The sequence below is a fragment of the Bison bison genome, unplaced genomic scaffold, assembly GCF_000754665.1.
Source record: "Bison bison bison isolate TAMUID 2011002044 unplaced genomic scaffold, Bison_UMD1.0 scf7180017864061, whole genome shotgun sequence".
Taxonomy (NCBI): Eukaryota; Metazoa; Chordata; class Mammalia; order Artiodactyla; family Bovidae; genus Bison; species Bison bison.
In genome coordinates, this window is record NW_011494633.1 from 3,349,199 (window position 1) to 3,369,159 (window position 19,961).

General features: G+C 39.2%; 1 protein-coding gene across 3 annotated transcripts in view; it reads left to right on the forward strand.

Annotated features, from left to right (window-relative positions):
- Positions 1 to 515: 515 nt before the first annotated feature.
- The window catches only part of FANCM (Fanconi anemia, complementation group M), a 103,278-nt gene continuing 83,832 nt past the window's right edge, over positions 516 to 19,961 (forward strand). For 2 of the 3 annotated variants that reach the window (XR_824967.1, XM_010836133.1), the window contains exons 1-8: positions 516 to 1,225; positions 1,814 to 1,986; positions 7,720 to 7,797; positions 10,696 to 10,854; positions 14,823 to 14,954; positions 17,392 to 17,524; positions 17,960 to 18,085; positions 18,600 to 18,686. Coding sequence is in view for 1 of the 3 variants with exons in the window: in XM_010836133.1 (XP_010834435.1) it covers positions 700 to 1,225; positions 1,814 to 1,986; positions 7,720 to 7,797; positions 10,696 to 10,854; positions 14,823 to 14,954; positions 17,392 to 17,524; positions 17,960 to 18,085; positions 18,600 to 18,686 (1,414 nt within the window). In the remaining 2 variants the exon portion in view is untranslated. The remainder of the gene's footprint in view (positions 1,226 to 1,813; positions 1,987 to 7,719; positions 7,798 to 10,695; positions 10,855 to 14,822; positions 14,955 to 17,391; positions 17,525 to 17,959; positions 18,086 to 18,599; positions 18,687 to 19,961) is intronic. The other variant, XR_824968.1, reaches the window with a different exon arrangement.

The following is a 19,961-nucleotide window of genomic DNA, read 5'->3' on the forward strand; positions in this document are numbered from 1 at the left end:
CAATAAAAATATTAAGATAGGAGGCTGCTACTCCTGAAAAAGAGAGCTGGCATTTTGTTTTCTCAGTCTGGATAAAGAAATAAGAGGTGTTATTTAATTTTGTATAAACACTTTTGTTTTTCACCTCATCTACCGATTTAAAAATACAGCCAACAACAAGGAATAAGGCACGTTAGACGCTCAGTAACGTTAAATTAAAAAAAAAAAAATGGGTATGCATTGTTTCAGGACCTCAAGGTTATTTCAGTTCAGTTCTGTCGTTCAGTCGTGTCGGACTCTTTGCGACACCATGGACTGCAGTAAGGCAGGCTTCCCTGTCCATCACCAACTCCCTTATTTACTATATCATTTTAAGCAATATCACTTTACCCATAACGCCAGGACATATAATCATTTATTGGAAATGGAACCCAAATTTAGAGTCGGTACAAAAATTGACAAGGGGACAAAATTTAGAGTAACTCCACGATAACGCGCATGCGTCTCCTAGTGGACCGCGGGGTTTCCGGGAAGACCGCCAATCATATTCCCCACGCAAACTCAGTGGCTGCACTTTGAACAGGATAAACTGGCCTCAGTCCCGCCCCCTGGTTCCTCTGTGTTTTTTACGCGAAGGTAACCGATGGGGATTGGAACGGAGGCTGTTGAGCTGCAGCAGCTGCTGGCGTCTGAGGGGAGCCTTCTGTGGTCGTCGGCCTAATGAGCGGACGGCAAAGAACGCTTTTCCAGACGTGGGGCTCGAAAGTTTCTCGGTCCACTGGGGCTCCTACTTGCAACTCTGGAACTGAGCGGCCTCAGAGCACAGGCATCTCCAGGGCGCGTTTTCCTGCAGTGGCAGAGGCGGCAGGGGCGGCAGAGGTTGAGCCCGAGTCAGACGATGATGTGTTGCTGGTCGCGGTGTACGAAGCAGAGAGGCAGCTCAATCTAGAGAATGGCGGGTTCTGCACCTCAGCGGGCGCCCTGTGGATTTACCCTACTAATTGCCCAGTGCGAGACTACCAGCTGCACATCGCCAGGACCGCCCTGTTCTGCAACACGCTGGTCTGTCTGCCCACCGGGTTGGGAAAGACCTTTATTGCCGCTGTGGTCATGTACAATTTCTACCGCTGGTTCCCTTCTGGCAAGGTGGTTTTCATGGCCCCCACGAAACCCCTGGTGACACAGCAGATCGAGGCTTGCTACCGGGTGATGGGTATCCCGCAGTCCCACATGGCCGAAATGACAGGTATCTTAGAAACAGTGGACTAACTTGAAATTAAGAGCTGGGCACCCAGGGGAAAGCACGTGTTCTGATGGAACTAGCGCCAAAGGAATTCCAGACCCATGTGGAATAGACCCCAGATCACAGTATGCTTATTTTACTTCTGTCTTGAAACATCATCTCCTTGTAGCAAGTCCAGCTCTAATAGGGTTGCTTTATTCAATCTTCAGAGAATTTCTGTAACTTGTCAAAGCATTTTGAAGTGGTTATGTGTGTATACCTCATTGGTAAGTGGAAGTGAGGTTTTCTGCCTTTCTTGTTCAGAAGGATTTCCCAGGTGAAGAATTTTCTTCTCTTTAAGTATTATGTCATTTTACAAGGATTCTCTAAAGGCAGTCTAGGTGTGATTTTCAGTATAAGCCGGCACTGACATCTGGACCACAACAAAGCTTTAAAATGTTGCTTTCTCATATTTGTCAAATTAGCACCTTGGAAGCAGATTACCAATGCAGGAATGCATTCTGAAAATAGGCTAGGCTGTTTACATGTTACAGGTAACAGTCTGAAGTGTAGAATGTGTGATGTCACTTTTTTTTTTTTTTTTTTTTACAGGATCTACTCAAGCTTTCACCAGGAAGGAAATCTGGAGCAGTAAGAGGGTTCTTTTCCTTACGCCTCAAGTCATGGTAAATGATCTTTCTAGAGGAGCTTGCCCAGCTGCTGAAATAAAGTGTCTAGTCATCGATGAAGCTCATAAAGCCCTTGGAAATTATGCTTATTGCCAGGTAATCTTGTTAAAAATATTTTATAGTGTAAAATATTGTTGTAGAGCATTTTGGGGAATACTTTTTAATGATGGAAGTTACTGATGGCATTATTATTATGAAAAGCTTTATACCTATTATCCCAACAGATGGTGATAGAAATACTTTCCTTCATCTGTTGAAATCAGTGTCTCTGCTGGTTTCTTTTTTTTTTTTTTAACTTTAACAAGACCATTAGTGTCAGATGTAGATGATGAGAACCTCCTTGATCCAAAGTAGGGTATGGATGGAGACTTGAGACTAAGATAGTAGTCAAAAGATTGGTAGTGGATACACATTGTTATTCCCTGTCAGGTAAAACAGTAACTGAGTTATTGTTTTGAAAAATGAATGACATAATGTATGTAACCTACACTGCCTTCCAGTTAAGTACTATGAGAATATAAAGTACAAAAGTGAGGAGGTGGGATATGGCTGGAGAGGCACTTAACATCAGGTCATGAAGGCATTTGTATTCTGTGCTAAGCAGTTTGAATGCCCTTTGTAGGTCTTAGGGGATGTAGATGGTAGAGACTCACTGAAAAATGTTTAGCTGGGGTGATACTTAGGCCTTAGGAAGCATCACTATGAACAAAGCTAGCAGAGGTGATGGAATTTTCAGTTGAGCTATTTCAAATCCTAAAAGATGATGCTGTGAAAGTGCTGCACTCGGTATGCCAGCAAATTTAGAAAACTCAGCAGTAGCCCCAAGACTGGAAAAGGTCAGTTTTCATTCCAGTCCCAAAGAAAGGCAATGCAAAAGAATGTTCAAACTACCACACAATTGTACTCATCTCACACACTAGCAAAGTAATGTTCAAAATTCTCCAAGCTAGACTTCAATAGTACATGAACCAAGAACTTCCAGGTGTTCAAGCTGGATATAGATAAGGCAGAGTAACCAGAGAGCAAATTGCCAACATCTGTTGGATCATGGAAAAAGCAAGAGAGTTGCTTTTTGGACTACTTCTTTTGTATCTATCTCTGCTTTATTGACTATGCCAAAGCCTTTGACTGTGTGGATCACAGCAAACTGTGGAAAATTCTTTAAGAGATGGGAACACCAGACCTCCTTACCTGTCTTCTGAGAAATCTGTGTGCAGGTCAATAAGCAACAGTTAGAACCGGACATGAAACAACGGACTGGTTCCATATTGGGAAAGGACTACATCAAGGCTGTATACTGTCACCCTGCTTATTTAACTTATATGCAGAGTACATCATGCTAAATGCTGGGCTGGATGAAGCACAAGCTGGACTCAAGATTGCCAGGAGAAATATCAATAACCTCAGATATGCAAATGAAATCACTATTATGGCAGAAAGTGAAGAGGAACTAAAGGGACTCTTGTTGAAAGTGAAAGAGGAAAGTGAAAAAGTTGGCTTAAAACTCAACATTCAAGAAACAAAGATCATAGCATCCAGTCCCATCACTTTATGGCAAATAGGTGGGGAAACAATGGAAACAGTGACAGACTTTATTTTCTTGAGCTCTAAAATCATTGCAGATCGTGACTGCAGCCATGAAGTTAAAAGATGTTTGCTCCTTAGAAGAAAAGCTATGACCAACCTAGACAGTATATTAAAAATCAGAGACATTCCTTTGCCAGCAAAAGTCTGTCTGGTCAAAGCTATGGTTTTTCCAGTGGTCATGTATGGATGTAAGAGTTGGACCATAAAGAATTCTGAGCGCCAAAGAATTGATTCTTTTGAACTGTGGTATTGGAGAAGACTCGAGAGTCCCTTGGACTGCAAGATCGAACCAGTCAATCGTAAAGGAAATCAGTCCTGAATATTCATTAGAAGGACTGATGCTTAAGCTGATGTTCCAATACTTTGACCACCTGATGCAAAGAACTGTCTCCTTGGAAAAGACCCTGATGCTGGGAAAGATTGAAGGCGGGAGGAGAAGGGGATGACTGAGGATGACATGGTTGGATGGCATCACCGACTCAGTGGACATGAATTTGAGCAGGCTCTGGAAGTTGGTGATGGATAGGGGAGCCTGGCATGCTGCAGTCCATGGGGTCGCAAAGAGTTGGACACAACTGAGCGACTGATCTGGGGTGATACTTCAGATTTAAAAGAGATTAGAGGTGAGAAGGGTAAAGGCAGGGAGTACAATGAGGGATCGGGGGAATTTAAGATGACTCCCAGACTTCAAACTTGGAAGATTGCCAGGATGGTGATGCAGTTAGTCAAATGGAGTTCTGGAAGCAGAGAACATCTGAGGTACTGTGGAAGGAGTATGTGCAGTTTTAGATTGTTGAATTTGAGGTGTGTGTGAGGAATCCAGGAGTAGATCTTCAGTAGGGAGTGGGTGACAGAGAAGTACAGATCTCAGTGGAAAGTTCTGAGATAGAGATACAGATTTGGAAACCATCAACATATAGGTGGTAGGTAGTTAAAACAGTAATAGCTAGTGATACTAGGGAGAGGGAGTAGAGTCAGCATAGAGAGAAAGTTGATTTTATTTAGTGCAAAGTGATGAATTTTACTGCCAGTTTGTGATTTTGTAAAGCAGTTTTGGGGGGGACTTTGAGTATTATATCTCTGTATTTTCTTCTTGAGAATTGTCATCTTAGAGTTGATGTCAGCCGGGAAATGGGTATATTTTTCCATTCATGTCTTTCCAAGTTAAATTAATACCCAGTGTGTTAAAAGTTTCTGCTGGGAGAGGGGCATTTATAAAATTTTATTCTAACTGTATGGAATTTATTTTGTACATTTGTATATTTATGCTCAGTCTCTCAGTCGTGTCCAACTCTTGCAACCCCATGGACTGTTGCCCACCAGGCTCCTCTGTCCATGGGATTCTCCAGGCAAGAATACTGGAGTGGGTTGCCATTTCCTCCTCCAGGGGATCTTCATGACCCAGGGATCAAACCCAAGTCTCTTGCATGTCCTGCATTTGCAGGCAGATTCTTTACCACAGAGCCACCTGGGTAGCCAAAGCTTATATATAGCAACTTAAAAAAAAAAAATTTACTTATTCTGGTCACACTGCATGCTTTGCAGGATCTCACTTCCCTGACCAGTGATTGAACTTGGGCCATGGCAGTGAAAGCCTGGATCCTAACCATTAGGCAATCAGAGAACTCCCTTTAGCAAATTTATTTTCAAAAAATTTCTTGGTATTAGGTGATTTTTTTTTTCTTAACTACAAGGCCTAGGCTTTTATTGAGTACAGTGAGACATGACTGACTTCTTTAATATCTAGATAGCACTGCAAGTTCTTTTAAGATTTTTTTTTGATGTGGACCATTTTTAAACTCTATTGAATTTGTTACAGTATTTCTTATGTTTTATGTTTTTTCAGTATTGAATTTTTTAAAGTATTGTTTCTGTTTTATGTTTTTTGGCTTTTTTGGCCGAGAGACATGTGGAGCCTTAGCTCCTTGACCAGGGAGTGAACCTGCGCCCCGTGCATTGGAAGGCAAAGTCTTAACTCCTGGACCTCCAGGGAAGTCCAAAGCAGTGAGGGTTTATACTGCGTTGAATATTGCAGATAGCTTCCAACAGGCACACAGCTTGTTGAGGAAGGTAGCTTCCTGGATTACAAACACAAAACCACTTCTACAAAATGTTTGAGAATCCCTTCTGGAAAGAAAATAATATATCTGGGATTTTATCTTTTATCAGTTGTTAATTAGGACAATTGTTCTTAAGTCTCCTCCATTAAGTTGTTGTGTGTTTTTTTTTTGGTTTTTTTTTTGGCCCTTGGCAGCAAAAGTGCAGAGCCCTAGCCACTGGACCGCCAGGAAATCCCCTATAATGTTTTGTCTTTGATATCTATTCTGTATCATGTTTTTAAAAGCTCTATACATGGTATTTTTTGAGTGTTAATCGATATTCAGTTTTCATTTCATTGATTTCATCATTGACATGGGCAAAAATTAGAGCAGTGTTAAGGTAACCTGGTTTTAGCACTATTTACAATAGTAAGACATGGAAGTAACCCAAATGTGCATGGACAGATGCTTGGGTTAAGAAGATTTGTCATATGTATATGCCAAATGTGTGCTACACACACACATATACATACATACATACATACACACACTTGGTGTCTCAATTGGTAAAGAATCCTTCTGCAATGCAGGAGGCTCAGGTTTGATCCCTTAGTCAGAAAGATCCCCTGGAGAAGGAAATGGCAACCCACGCCTGGAGAATCCCATGGACAGAGGAGTCTGGCGGGCTACAGTCCATGGGGTTGCAAGAGTTGAAAGCAATTTAGTGACCAAACCACACACACGCACACACACACAATGGAATATTACTGAGCCATAAAAAGAGTGAAATACTTTTGGCATTCAGTGAAATAAGTCAGAGACAAATACTATACAATATTAGTTACAGAAACAGACTTACAGACATAGAAAACAAACTTAGTTACCAAAGGGGAGAGGGGAAGGGGGACAAATTAAGGATAGTATGGGATTAACAGATACAAACTACTGTATGTAAAATAGATAAGCAGCAAGGGTTTACTGCAGAGCACAGGGAATTATGCCCATTATCTTATAGTAATTTATAATGAAATATAATATGCAAAAATACCAACTCACTATGCTCTACACTTGAAACTAAGACAGTATTGTAAACTATACTTCAATTAAAAAATAATCATCTGCTTTTAGTTTCCTCCAGCTAATGTGAAACTATGGATATTAAAAGCTGTTCTGCAACTCAGTTTACTTAGGGGCCTTTGATTCTGTATTGGGGCATATGGTGCTGCTGCTGCTAAGTCGCTTCAGTTGTGTCCAACTCTGTGCGACCCCATAGACGGCAGCACACCAGTTCCACTGTCCCAGGGATTCTCCAGGCAAGAACACTGGAGTGGGTTGCCATTTCCTTCTCCAATGCATGAAAGTGAAAAGTCAAAGTGAAGTCACTCAGTCGTGTCCAACTCCCAGCGACCCCATGGATTGCAGCCTACCAGGCTCCTCCGTCCATGGGATTCTCCAGGCAAGAGTACTGGAGTGGGGTACCATTGCCTTCTCCTATTGGGGCATATGGGAATCTGGTAAATTATACCAGAAGTGGGTGTTGAATTCTAAATGCAAAGCCTAGAATGATGCTTTGGTGCCACTGAGGAAATATTTTAGGATTTAAAAGGGGATTTAGATTTTAAGAATTATCCCAAATTAATGTTATTCTTTTATGAATAAACTTAATTTAAAAATTGTGACCCTTCCACCTGAAATCTAACTTCTTTAAAATTTTTCCTAAACAAAGCTTTTTTTCATTTCAAATCTAATTTCATGTTGGTATTTAATTTTTTTCTATTTTTATGTTATGATTTATCTTAATCTGGCAGGTGTACCTATGGATATAGCTGTAAGACTAGACTGTGACCTGAGCAATGGAGAATAGACTTGATCTTTTTCTACCGTTTGCTCTTGAATTATCCCTCTGCATATTTTGATTTGCCTCAGTATAGGCCTTGATGTTGTAGCTTTATATGCAAAAATACACTGAATAGTTTTAAAGAAACCCTAAAGTGTTTCTCATTGGTGTAGAGTATAAACCTAAATCATTTGCTCTTCAGACAACATAACTAATGATGATTCTGTCTGCTAGCCCATCAGTACTCTAAATAAGGAACAATGATAATGGACCATATATAATAGCTTGTTTAACAGAATTGTTTTTACTTTTGTGTTGGATAGATGAACTTAAAGAATTGGCTTTTTTCTTTTCTTTTTTTTTAAGGTTGTAAGAGAACTAGTCAAATACACGAATCACTTTAGAGTCTTGGCTCTTAGTGCCACACCAGGCAGTGATATAAAAGTAAGTAAAGTTTATTTCCATTTAAGAAAATAAGGACTTTTGTATGCTACCAAATCAGTTTCCCACTCTAGTATTTAACATCAGGAGTACAACATTTCTTACAAGATGCCTTCCTTTTCTTCTATGGTTGCAGGAAATTGTCTACCTTAGTAGTTTTCAGACTTCAGTGTGCCAAAGAATCACTTGACACTGTTAAATTGTTAGTGTTTTCAGTTCTTTTTAAATTTTAGCTTGAAATGACTTTAGACTTCCAGAAAATATGCAAAAATTAAAGTCTCTGTATATCCTTCACTCAGCTTCCCCTAATGTTACCATTTTACATAATTGCAGTCAAATGATCAAAACCAGGAAGTTAACACCGGTACAATGCTAGTGACTCATCTGCAGACCTTATTTGAATATTGCCAGCTTTCCCACCAGTGTCCTTTTCTGCTCCTGGCTCCAGTCCACAATCCCACACTGCCTTTAGTTATCTTGTCCCCTCAGTTCCTTCCCAGCTGTGCCATTTCCTCATTCTTTTCTTGTCTTCTGTGACCCTGACACTTTTGAAGAGTAGGTGTCAGTTATTTTGTAGAATATCCCTCCATTTGCAGTTGTCTTGACTTTTTTTAGGGCTTCGCTGTTGGCTCAGTGATGGCTGGAGTGAAACTATGTGTGCATTTTGGACAAGAATACCCCACAAGTGGTGCTGTGCCTTTCTTAGAGCATTGCACAGAGAATACATGATAATTTGTCTTTTTACTGGTGCTGTTAATCTTGACTTGGTTAAGATGATGCCTTTCTGGTTTTTATACTGTAAAACTCCTGTTCTTCCCTTTGTAATTAAGTCTGTTGTAGGGGAGATATTTTAGCACCCAGTGATGGTTCTTGCTTGCAACAATTATTTCTGTGTTGTTTGCCTAATCATTATTTCCTTTTTTTTTTTTTATTTTACATTTTTAAAATTTTTAATTCTCCTGTAGTGAAGAGCTGTCTTCTTATTTGTTTTAATTTCAGTTCTTTACATCAGTAGGGACTAATGGAGATCCATACATATATATATACTGAACTACAATCCAGTACCATGACTAATAATTTTTTGTTCAGATTGTTTTAGATTTGGCTCCTGGGAGTTCCTTGAAGATGGCTCCTGTGCCTTTAGAAAGCACTCTTTTGCTTGTTTGTTTTGAATACTTCCTAACCTACTGGAATCACAAGATATTTTATGCTCATTTAGTATTTTTCCTGTTCCCTCTGTGGAATGAACCATTTCTCCAGGGAGCTTGGATTTCCTTTATCGGAGGATGGTAAAAATGCAGATTTTGAGCCATGTCCCATGCCATTCTAATTTAGTAGTTCTGAATGGTCTTTTGTGTTGGGTTTTGGATAACTTCAAAGATAGCTTTCAGTTCTGCCAAGCCATAAGACTTTTTTCCTTCTGTCCACAACCTCGATTGTTTTTAGAAATTTCTGTTCTTTTGTTTCCTGCCAGCCTTGTTTAAACATGCTTGATGGTTTTTAGTCATCTTTTAAGTCTCCTCTTAAATATCACCTCTTCAGAAAAACTCACTCTTAAGCTATCAAAAGTCAACTCTTACTATCTTGTGATTTTCTTCTTAATATCTATCACAGTCTGTTACTCTTTTGCTTATTCACTGCTGTCTTTTTTAGCTCCTGCTGAATTAGTAGCTACTGCTGAATTAGTAGCTACATGAAAGTAGGGATTATGTATGTCTTGATATCTCTCACCAGTTCAATATGTAGCATGTGAGAGTTACTCAAATATTTGTTCAGTGATTAAAAGTACTAAAGTATTACTCAATTTTATAAAATGGTCATACATTTACCCTAGATATTGAATGTTTGTGGACCTTAAGTAACTATAGTCTACTATTATATTAGGCATTATACTAGGTGTTGGGAATATAAAAGATGTGATTCTTGCCCTAGGGTACTTTTTGTCTGAAAGCCCATCAGGTTTTTCTAGTTGTAAAAAAAAAATAAGTTCTTAATTTCTAGATACTTTCAGGATTCTCTCTCCCTCCTACCATCTATCTATCCATCCACCTCTCCCTTCCATTCTTTTCATGATACTCAGGAGTACTGTGGTCTAATGGTACAGCAATTATACCAACAGGTTTTTTGTTTTTTCTCATATTCTCTATTTTTACAATTAAGTTCCTTTATAAGCTTTGGTTGAATGAAATTTAGCTTCAGGAATGTATTGACATATATATATATATATATTTTTTTTTTAATGGAAAATATTTCACTCATTTATTTAAAAGATTTTTATTGGCCACACCACACAGCTTGTGGGATCTTAGTTCCCCGAGACTTAACCACTGGGTTGCCAGAGACTTCCCCCCACTCATTTATTAATAATTGGTTCAGTGTAGGACCTGTTCCCTCAGTTTCTTAGCAAGTCAATTAGTAAAATATTCCTGAGATACAGTTGTATGCTTTAACACTAAAGGGACTTCTCTGTTTTCCCCATTAAAAATCAGTGAAAAAAAAGTGTTTGCTAAGGAATCAGGAAGTCTGGGTTTTAGTTCTGGCTCTAAAACTGACTGATATATTTTGAGGACTTGGTTTGCTAATCTAAAATTTCTCTTTTGTCTGAGTCTTTATTGATAGGAAAACACAAAAATATATTGAGGAGCTTGCTGGACATTTACTAATATTCTTATATCTTGGATGCTTGGCTTGAAGGGCAACATGCAAGAAAGATGTTATAAGGGCCTTTTTACTCTGTTGCCCCACTTCTGATGTGGTATACTTTATAGTTTTAAAAATATTTGAAGATAAAAGTTTCTAACTTTTTTCAAAAATTTACTGCTCTCTTATTTTTGCTAGTGACAAACTAGAACATTTAACGAGTAAGATAGTACATAATTGTACTTAATTGATTTCCTGTAGGCTGTGCAGCAGGTTATTACTAATCTACTCATTGGGCAAATAGAGCTTCGTTCTGAAGACTCTCCAGATATTTTGCCATACTCTCATGAAAGACGAGTTGAAAAGCTTGTTGTTCCTCTTGGTGAAGAACTTGAGGCTATCCAAAAGGCATATATACAGGTAAGCCATTTTTATCATAGTTCAGGGTTTGTTTGTTTTTTAATTCCTTGTTCATTTATTTTGGCTGTGCTGGATGTTCCTGTCTGCTTGGGCTTTTCTCTAGTTGCAGGGAGCAGGGGCTACTCTCTATTCTGGTGCACAGGCTTCTCATGGCGGTGGCTTCTTGTTGTGGAGCCCGGCTCTAGGGCGTACAGGCCTCAGCAGTTGGGGCTTCTGGGCTCTAGAGCACAGACTTAGTAGTCGTGGGGCTTAGTTGCTCCATGGCGTGTGAGACTTCCGGGACCAGGGATGGAAGCTGTGTCCCCTGTACTGGCAGGCGGATTCTTTACCACTGAGTCACCAGGGAAGCCCCAGGGTTTTAATAAATGAACTGATAATGTAATTATTTTTGTAAATAAAATCTGACTGTGAAAGTATATAGTCATTTTATATAATTAATATGTTGAAAAATTCTTTGAAATTAAGATTTTTAGTATAAGCACCGTGTTCTATTTGTGCTGGCAGACTATGAGTTTAAAGAGGAAATACATAATGATGGACCATTTCTAAAGACAATAATAGGCTTTTAGTTTATATTTCTTAAATGAACCTTTTAATTGAAGTATAACCCTCCCCCACCAAATATGTGGGCAGCAGAGGTACACAAAATGTAAGTGTGCAGCTCAGTCAGTTTTCACATAGTGAACACACTCAAATCACGTATCCAGTCTCAGTTAGAAGTTTCTTTGTAAGGAAATGTATTTCAATCCCTGATCCCTGTGTAGCAGTGTTTCTCAACTATCTTACCTACTTGGTGGCATTTGGCAATGTCTTGACACATTTTTGGTTGTTGTACTAACTGTGGGGAGTGGGGTGCAGACTTGCTACTGGCATCCAGTGTACAGAGGCCAGGAATGTACTTAACGTCCCGCAGTGGACAGGAAACCCCCCAGTAACAAAGAATTATCTGGTTCAAGTGTCAGTACTGTAGCTGTAAGAGAAACTGCTTAGACAGTTACCACTTTCAATGGGAGAAATTTGGGATAACAATTAGTTTTCTAAGGTTCATGATTACTATCATGCTAGGAGAATACCTTGTTTTTATATCCTTATTGCTATGGATTAAAGATGGCTGCAAATTTCTTTCCATTGAGGGGCAGGGTACATTTCTCTTTCCCTAGAATCTAGGCCAGCCCTCTGCTGACTTTGACCAATAGAATGTGATGGACCCTGAGCCATGGTGAGCCTCAAAAGAAAGGAGAAGCCAGTAGATAGCTAGAAGTGAGGGTGCAGACAGATGGTCCCAGTTGACCTGTTTCAGCTAGCCCCAAGCACTGCCCTGACAGATTTCTTTTTGATTTTTAATATTTTGTTTTGCAGTAATTTTAGGCTTTTAGGGAATTTGCAAAAATAGTATGGAGAGTTCCAGTGTAGAGTATGAGGAATACTCCATGGTATTGTATGGAATAGTATGGAGATACTTTGAGACTATGCAAATATATCTTGTTTCTCAAAATATTTTGTTCACTAACTTTAAAATATAATGATGGTTCTTGCCTACAACAGTTACTTCTGTATTTGCCTAATCATTGTTTCTTGCTGCCCTCATTTTTTTTTGCATTTGTTCATTTGAATGCCTGTATAATGAAGGGCTATTTCTTCTCCCCTGTTTATTTTTTCAATTCTTTATGTTAATGTGGATAATTTTTATACTAATGGATAATTATTTTCTCTTGTGGGTTAAGTGCTGTACTATCATTATTAATTTTATTGCTCAGATTGTTCCAGCTGTGGCCATTAGGAGCTCCTTTAAGACGGCTCCTGTGCCCTTTAGACATAGGCTTTTTTGCAAGGGGTCATCAGGGGAGGCCTTGTGTTTAGTTGCTCAGTCTTGTCCGACTCTATGCGACCCCATGGACTGTAACCCACCAAGCTCCTCTATCTGTGGGGTTCTCCAGGCAACAATACTGGAGTGGGTTGCCATTTCTTCCCCGACAGGGGAGGCCTAGTTTCTCACTTTCTGGCATTACAAGAGGTTTTATAGTCATTTAGTAGTTGTTCTGTCCCAGCTGTGGAATCAGCCATTTCTCCAAGGGATCCTTGTACCTTTTATGGAAGAGTTGTGTTTAAAGACCAAGACGTGGGAACTGGATGCGCTCGTTATTGTGTTGTCATCACTTCTGGGCCCTCTCTGTGACCTGCCTGAATTCTTTCCTGCAGAAAAACAATCAGGAACAAATAAAATGGTTGTTTTAATCTATGGCATTGTGAATTAGTGTGTTATTCAAGAATAAGTAAACAATGTTTATCTATCATTTAACCTTTAATATGTCTTAAAGAGAAATTTTATAAAAATGTGGTTTGATTTTTGTTTCTAAATTACTTGTAACAAAATTCTAAGTGTTAATAATTTAAGATGTGGCAGAGTCTTTCTGGTAATCATCTCGTAAATACTAATACATTTGGATATGATTCAATCACTCTGTTTTAAGAATATAAAATTATAATTTGTACAATCACGTGTACTTTAACTTCATTGATTTTTTTAAGATTGCTTCTTTAGACAACAGGTGTGATCAGCAAAGCTGGAAGAGAGGAGAGATTGAAATGTACTAAAGTAGCTGTATTTTAGGAAATAAAACATAGGCACAAATTTGAATGGTTAATTACATATTGCTATAGTCCGTCTTCATCTGGAGAGCCCTTTTTACCTTCACTGTGGAATCAAGCTCAGGACCCTTTATCTGCTGTTTCCTCTGCCTAGATTGCTCTGTCTTTAGAACTTCTTGTGCTAGACCTACTTATCATTCTGCTGTCAAGTATTACCTCTTAAAAGAAACCATCTTTGGTGGCATGAACGTGTGAAGGACTGTGGCAGCCTGGATGCCCAGCAACCCCCTGAGAGCGCCGCTGCTGTCACCCATGCAGCAGCAGGCTCTGTCCCTGGCCCAGCCCAGGCCACCACCTTTCCTGCAGCTCGGTACCAGAGACAGCCCTGGCCCAGTGTGGTGCACCCCCAGCCAGAGGCCTTCGTGGGGAAGGGCTGCCCAGAAGAGGAAGGGTACTGGGCCAGGTCAAAATCCAAGGACCCGATCCTCTACATCCTGGGGCCAGACACAGGGCTGAGGCAGGGGATCACGGCAGCATGGTTGCTGCTGCTCCCAGTGCTAAGTCGCTTCAGTCGTGTCCGACTCTTTGCGACCCCATGGACTGTAGCCCACCAGGCTTCTCTGTCCACAGGATTCTCTAGGCGAGAATACTGGAGTGGGGTGCCGTGCCCTCGCCGCTGCTCCCATCCCTCCCACAAAAAAAAGATAAGGAAACTGTCTTTGTCCACCTTATATAAAAGCAACCGCCTTCCCCACATACAGCATTACTATGTTTTAGGTTCTTGAATACATTTGTCATAATCGCAATTCTCTACTTTCTGTATTTCTTTATTCCTTTCTTCCCTCTATCGAATTTTAACTTTATGAAAGCAGAAATTCGTTTGTCTCAGCCACAATATCCCCAGCATCAAGAACAATGCTTTATACATAGTAAATGCCTAATGAGTATTTTTGAAAGAATGAATCAGTGAATGAAATTAAAGGTATTTAAGGCATTTTGACTTTGTCATCACTCCACAGGTATTTATCAGACTTGTTCTAGGCACTGACGATGCAACAGGAAAAAAAAAATCAAGGCCCTCCTTTCATTGTGCTTAGGTTAGGGAAAAGGGAGGAGAGTTAAGAAATAAACAGCTAAACACATATATTATATATTCAATTATAATTGAATCTAATAATTGATTCTGCTGACTCATATGTATATTATCTGGGGATAAATATCAAGTACTTTACAATTTTATTATCTCTTCTGTGTTTACTTGAAGTTTGCATTTTAAGACTATTATAATTTAACATATATAACTATTTTACTATGTGTGGAAATGATTGTATTTGAAAAAGGATTTTAAAACAAAAACTAAATTTCTTTGAAACTTGCAGATTTTGGAAGCATTTGCCAGTTCTTTGATTCAGAGGAATGTTTTGATGAGAAAAGATATTCCCAATCTAACAAAATACCAGATAATCCTTGCAAGAGATCAATTTAGGAAAAACCCATCTCCAAATATTGTGGTAGGTATTTTTAAATAAATTTTGATGATAGGCTAAGTTCCTACTCAAAGCAAGGATGAAATGTAAATAATGATTGGTTTTGGTGTATATTAGCTCATCAGGAATTCAGGTATGATTTATATAGTTTATAGTGAAGTGAAAGTCGCTCAGTCCTGTCTGACTCTTTTCGACCCCTTGGACTATACAGTCCATGGAATTCTCCAGGCCAGAATAATGGAGTGGGTAGCCTTTCCCTTCTCCAGGGGATCTTCCCAACCCAGGGATCAAACCCAGATCTCCCACATTGCAGGTGGATTCTTTACCAGCTGAGCCACAAGGGAAGCTCCAACTTTTATACAGTTTATAGAAGCACAAAAATATCTAGCAGGAATACAGTTTGACAATGTGAATTAAGACAAATTTACCTTATAACATTTTTTAAAGTTTATTTACTTATTTGGCTGTGTCAGGTCTCAGTTGTGGCACGCGGTATGCAGAGCACGTGGGCTCAGTAGTTGTGGCCATGGGCCTAGCTGCCCCACAACTTGTGAGATTCTAGCTCCCTGACCTGGGAGCAAACCCACTTCTTCTGCATTCCAAGGAGACGCCAAACCACTGGACCACCAGGGAAGTCCCTATCTTGTAACTTCTAAAATTGATCTTTCACTTCACTTCTGTTCTGCAAAGTCAAAGAAGGGTCATAAGAAGGTAGATCTTAACTAACTTTTAGATGTCTGGCATTTAGTCTTAATTCTTCTTACTGAAGTCAGAGTAAACATTGCAGTAAGCTTTATATTTTTACTCTTCTTTGGGAAAAAAATAGATGGTAGGGAACAGATCCATCAAGGAAGGTCCAAAGTCAGAAGAGATGCTCACAAGCACAAAAAGGCACTGACTCATTCTTGGAACTGAGAATGCATGTGCAAAGGAACAGGGCAACGGAGTAAAGGCATGAAGGAGACGGTGAGCAAATGGATTTGACTGACGTAAAGGATTGAGGAGGTCAGATATGTTGGTTACTCTAGTTTGTGACTGCCTGGGAGTAGCTTTAAATGTTACACTAGAATTAAGGACTTTATTCTGTAGTATCTGGGGAGCCACAAAGGAAGTTTTCTGTGAAATTGCAGTGTATTATTTTAAACTTTAATAAAGCTGAGCACCGAAGAATTGATGCTTTTGAACTGTGTTGTTGGAGAAGACTCTTGAGAGTCCCTTGGACTGCAAGGAGATCCAACCAGTCCATTCTAAAGGAGATCAGCCCTGGGATTTCTTTAGAAGGAATGATGCTAAAGCTGAAACTCCAGTACTTTGGCCACCTCATGCGAAGAGTTGACTCATTGGAAAAGACTCTGATGCTGGGAGGGATTGGGGGCAGGAGGAGAAGGGGATGACAGAGGATGAGATGGCTGGATGGCATCACCGACTCGATGGACGTGAGTTTGAGTGAACTCTGGGAGTTGGTGATGGACAGGGAGGCCTGGCGTGCTGCAATTCATGGGGTTGCAGAGTTGGACACTACTGAGCGACTGAACTGAACTGAAAGTGGTTAAAGTTTATTCTAAGAGTTAAAGTTTCATTGAAATTTTAAATCATACATCTAAACATGTTGAACTTGACCCACTGATGATATTGTTTTATCCTTTTAGGTAATTAGGGTGCCATTTTAGAATATTTATCACTATCCTAGAAACATTTAAAATGAGTGTAACTGGTGTTAATTGCTAGTATTCTTCATGTCTAATAAAGGAAAATGATTAAAATACATTCTCAGTGGTCTTCTTTAAAGGTATCTTATCATATAGATATACCCACCTTTGCTCCCCTAAAAGGAATATGTACTTCACTTTTCCTTGAGAGTAGTGGTTAAAAGCACAATGATATTGGGCCAGATTTCCTGAGTGTGAATAGTGGCTCCGCTGCTTACCACCTGTATGAGCTTCTGCATCTCTAAATGGGCATGACAGTAGTACCTGCCTCCTAGGTATTAAGATTGCTAAGTTTGTATAAGTAGTGTTCTTGTAACCCTGTTCAGATGTTACTGTGGCATGTGTACTTGGTGTTAAATGTTAGTGTGAAAGGGTTTGACTCAATATGTATCCTGATGTCAGAAACCATTGGGTAGGCCCATATCTGTTTTATTTTCCCTTGTATCCCAAATGTCTGTCTCAGTGCTTAGCAATAGTAGATGCTTATTAAATTCTTTTGAAAGGCCAAATGAATCTATACACTGCTAGTAGTTTACCTGTAAAGAAAAACAGCATATGGTAAATATTCACCCCTTCATTTATTCTCTTTAAAATGTGAGTTTCCTGTTGAATTAAATGAAGGGGCAGATTTTATATAGAATACACATTGATCACAGGACATTCAATAGAACCAATAAGTTCTGCATAGTACATGTATCTACATTTCTTTCTCTGAGTAAATTTTATACATGCTTTTTTTATTATTATTTTAGGGAATCCAACAAGGCATAATCGAGGGAGAGTTTGCTATTTGTATTAGTTTATATCATGGTTATGAATTATTGCAGCAAATGGGAATGAGATCATTATATTTCTTCCTCTGTGGAATTATGGATGGAACTAAAGGTAAATTATATGGAATTATTTAAAGAAGTGATGACACATATTATTTTGCTTAATGATATATATATTGAACAGTTTGGATTACTTAAGGGGTTTTACTTTAAAAAGCAATGAAGTAGTTATATAACAAAATTTTTCTTCTTCCTTTTATTTTGCTTAAACAATAGACATATTTTTCTTGCAGTTCTGGAGACTGGGCAGTCCAAGATTAAAAAACATCCCAAACCATGTTTGATTTTTGATATATTACTGGAAAAAAGGGAGCCGTTCATTAATACAAATGTAAATGTGAAACTGGAAAAAGTTGCTGGTTTTCATTTTTAAATTTGAAAAACTTTCATTCATTGCTGAATTGTAATTTCTTCTAAATAAATAATGCACTTGATGAATTTGCTATTTAATTTAATGGGAATTAAATTATTTTCTTAATTTCTGAAGGAATGACTCGGGCAAAAAATGAACTTAGCCGAAACGCGGACTTCATGAAACTTTATGATCATCTAGACAGCATGTTTTCACATACACGTAGTACTTCAACAAGTGGCGTTTCTGCTATCCAGAAAGGTCTGTTTTTTTCTTTTCAATTTTTATATTGCTTCTTCTTTATCAAGGTTAATTTTAAAATTAAGCTTCATTGATCCACATGTCTGTTTATACCTACTTATATTTCTGAAACCATAGACCTGTTAAACATAAAAATTTTATTATTCAATTTAGGATAATATATATTCAAGTAGTTCATGAACTTTAAACATACAATAGAAATTAGTAGGAGTTGTTACTGGTGGTGAAACTTTTCAGAACTACAAAAGCTACTGATTGTAGCTTAAATAAATGTGAGCTTTTGCCTTCTGCTTTGCTGCTTCTTCCTATTTGGATTATTTCTCTGAATGAAATTTTCATAACAATTCAGAGTTTATTTTACAGTAAGGTTTGTGTGCTACCCAGATGCCAGTTACTGTTTAAATAAATTTTTAACAAATCCATTTTGAAAAGGATAATTAAAATACATGAATGTAATGGAATATGAAAAAAACACAGAAAAGTTTTTTGTTTGTTGTTTTTTTTTCCCCCCCAGGAGGTAAAGATAAAAAGTTCTGCTATAGTCATCCAAAATTAAAGAAATTAGAAGAAGTCGTAGTTGAACACTTCAAGTCATGGAATGGTAGGTTGTATTTAATATCCTAAAGGCAAGGCAAAGTCATGAGAAAGCTAATGATTCGTTAGTTTTTGCTAACATTTCTTATGGAGAAGATGAGCTTTTACTTATTCTGGATTATTAATATAAAGAAAAACTTAGAAATTTTGGCAGCATACGGGCCAGGGAGATGGTGGAAATGTTAACAATAGGGTATTATGTGAAAAAGAAAAGTCAACCTAGGACAGTATAAGGCAAGCAGATAGTAAAAACTGTATATAATATTTAATTCAGTTCATTTCGGCTCGATCACTCAGTCATGTCTGACTCTTTGCAACCCCATGGACGCCAGTGTGCCAGGCCTCCCTGTCCACCACCAACTCCCGGAGTTCACTCAGGCTCAGGTCAATCGAGTCAGTGATGCCATCCAGCCATCTCATCCTCTGTCAGCCCCTCCTCCTCCTGCCTTCAGTCTTTCCCAGCATCGGGGTCTTTTCAGATGAGTCAGCTCTTCGCATCAGGTGGCCAAAGGATTGCGGTTTCAGCTTCAGCATCAGTCCTTCCACTGAATATTCAGGACTGGTTTCCTTTAGGACAGACTGGTTGGATCTCCTTGCAGTCCAAGGGACTCGCAAGAATCTTCTCCAACACCACAGTTCAAGAGCATCAGTTCTTTGGCTCTCAGCAGCTTTATAGTCCAGCTTTCACATTCATACATGACAGTGGAAAAACCATGGCTTCGACAAGACAGACCTTTGTTGGCAAAGGAATGTCTCTGCTTTTTAATATGCTGTCTAGGTTGGTCATAACGTTCCTTCCAAGGAGTAAACGTCTTTTAATTTCATGGCTGCAGTCACCATCTGCAGTGATTTTGGACCCCAAAAAGTAAAGTCTGTCACTGTTTCTGGAATTTATCTGGAATAATTTTCCTTACAAAAGCGCCTGCTTCTTTTTCCTTCAGATCAGATCAGATCAGATCAGTCGCTCAGTCGTGTCCGACTCTGCAGCCCCATGACTAGCAGCACGGCAGGCCTCCCTGTCCATCACCAACTCCCGGAGTTCACTCAAATTCACGTCCATTTGAGTTGGTGATGCCATCCAGCCATCTCATCCTCTGTTGTCCCCTTCTCCTCCTACCCCCAATCTCTCCCAGCATCAGAGTCTTTTACAATGAGTCAAATCTTTGCATGAGGTGGCCCAAGTACTGGAGTTTCAGCTTTAGCGTCATTCCTTCCAAAGAAATCCCAGGGCTGGTCTCCTTCAGAATGGACCGGTTGGATCTCCTTGCAGTCTAAGGGACCT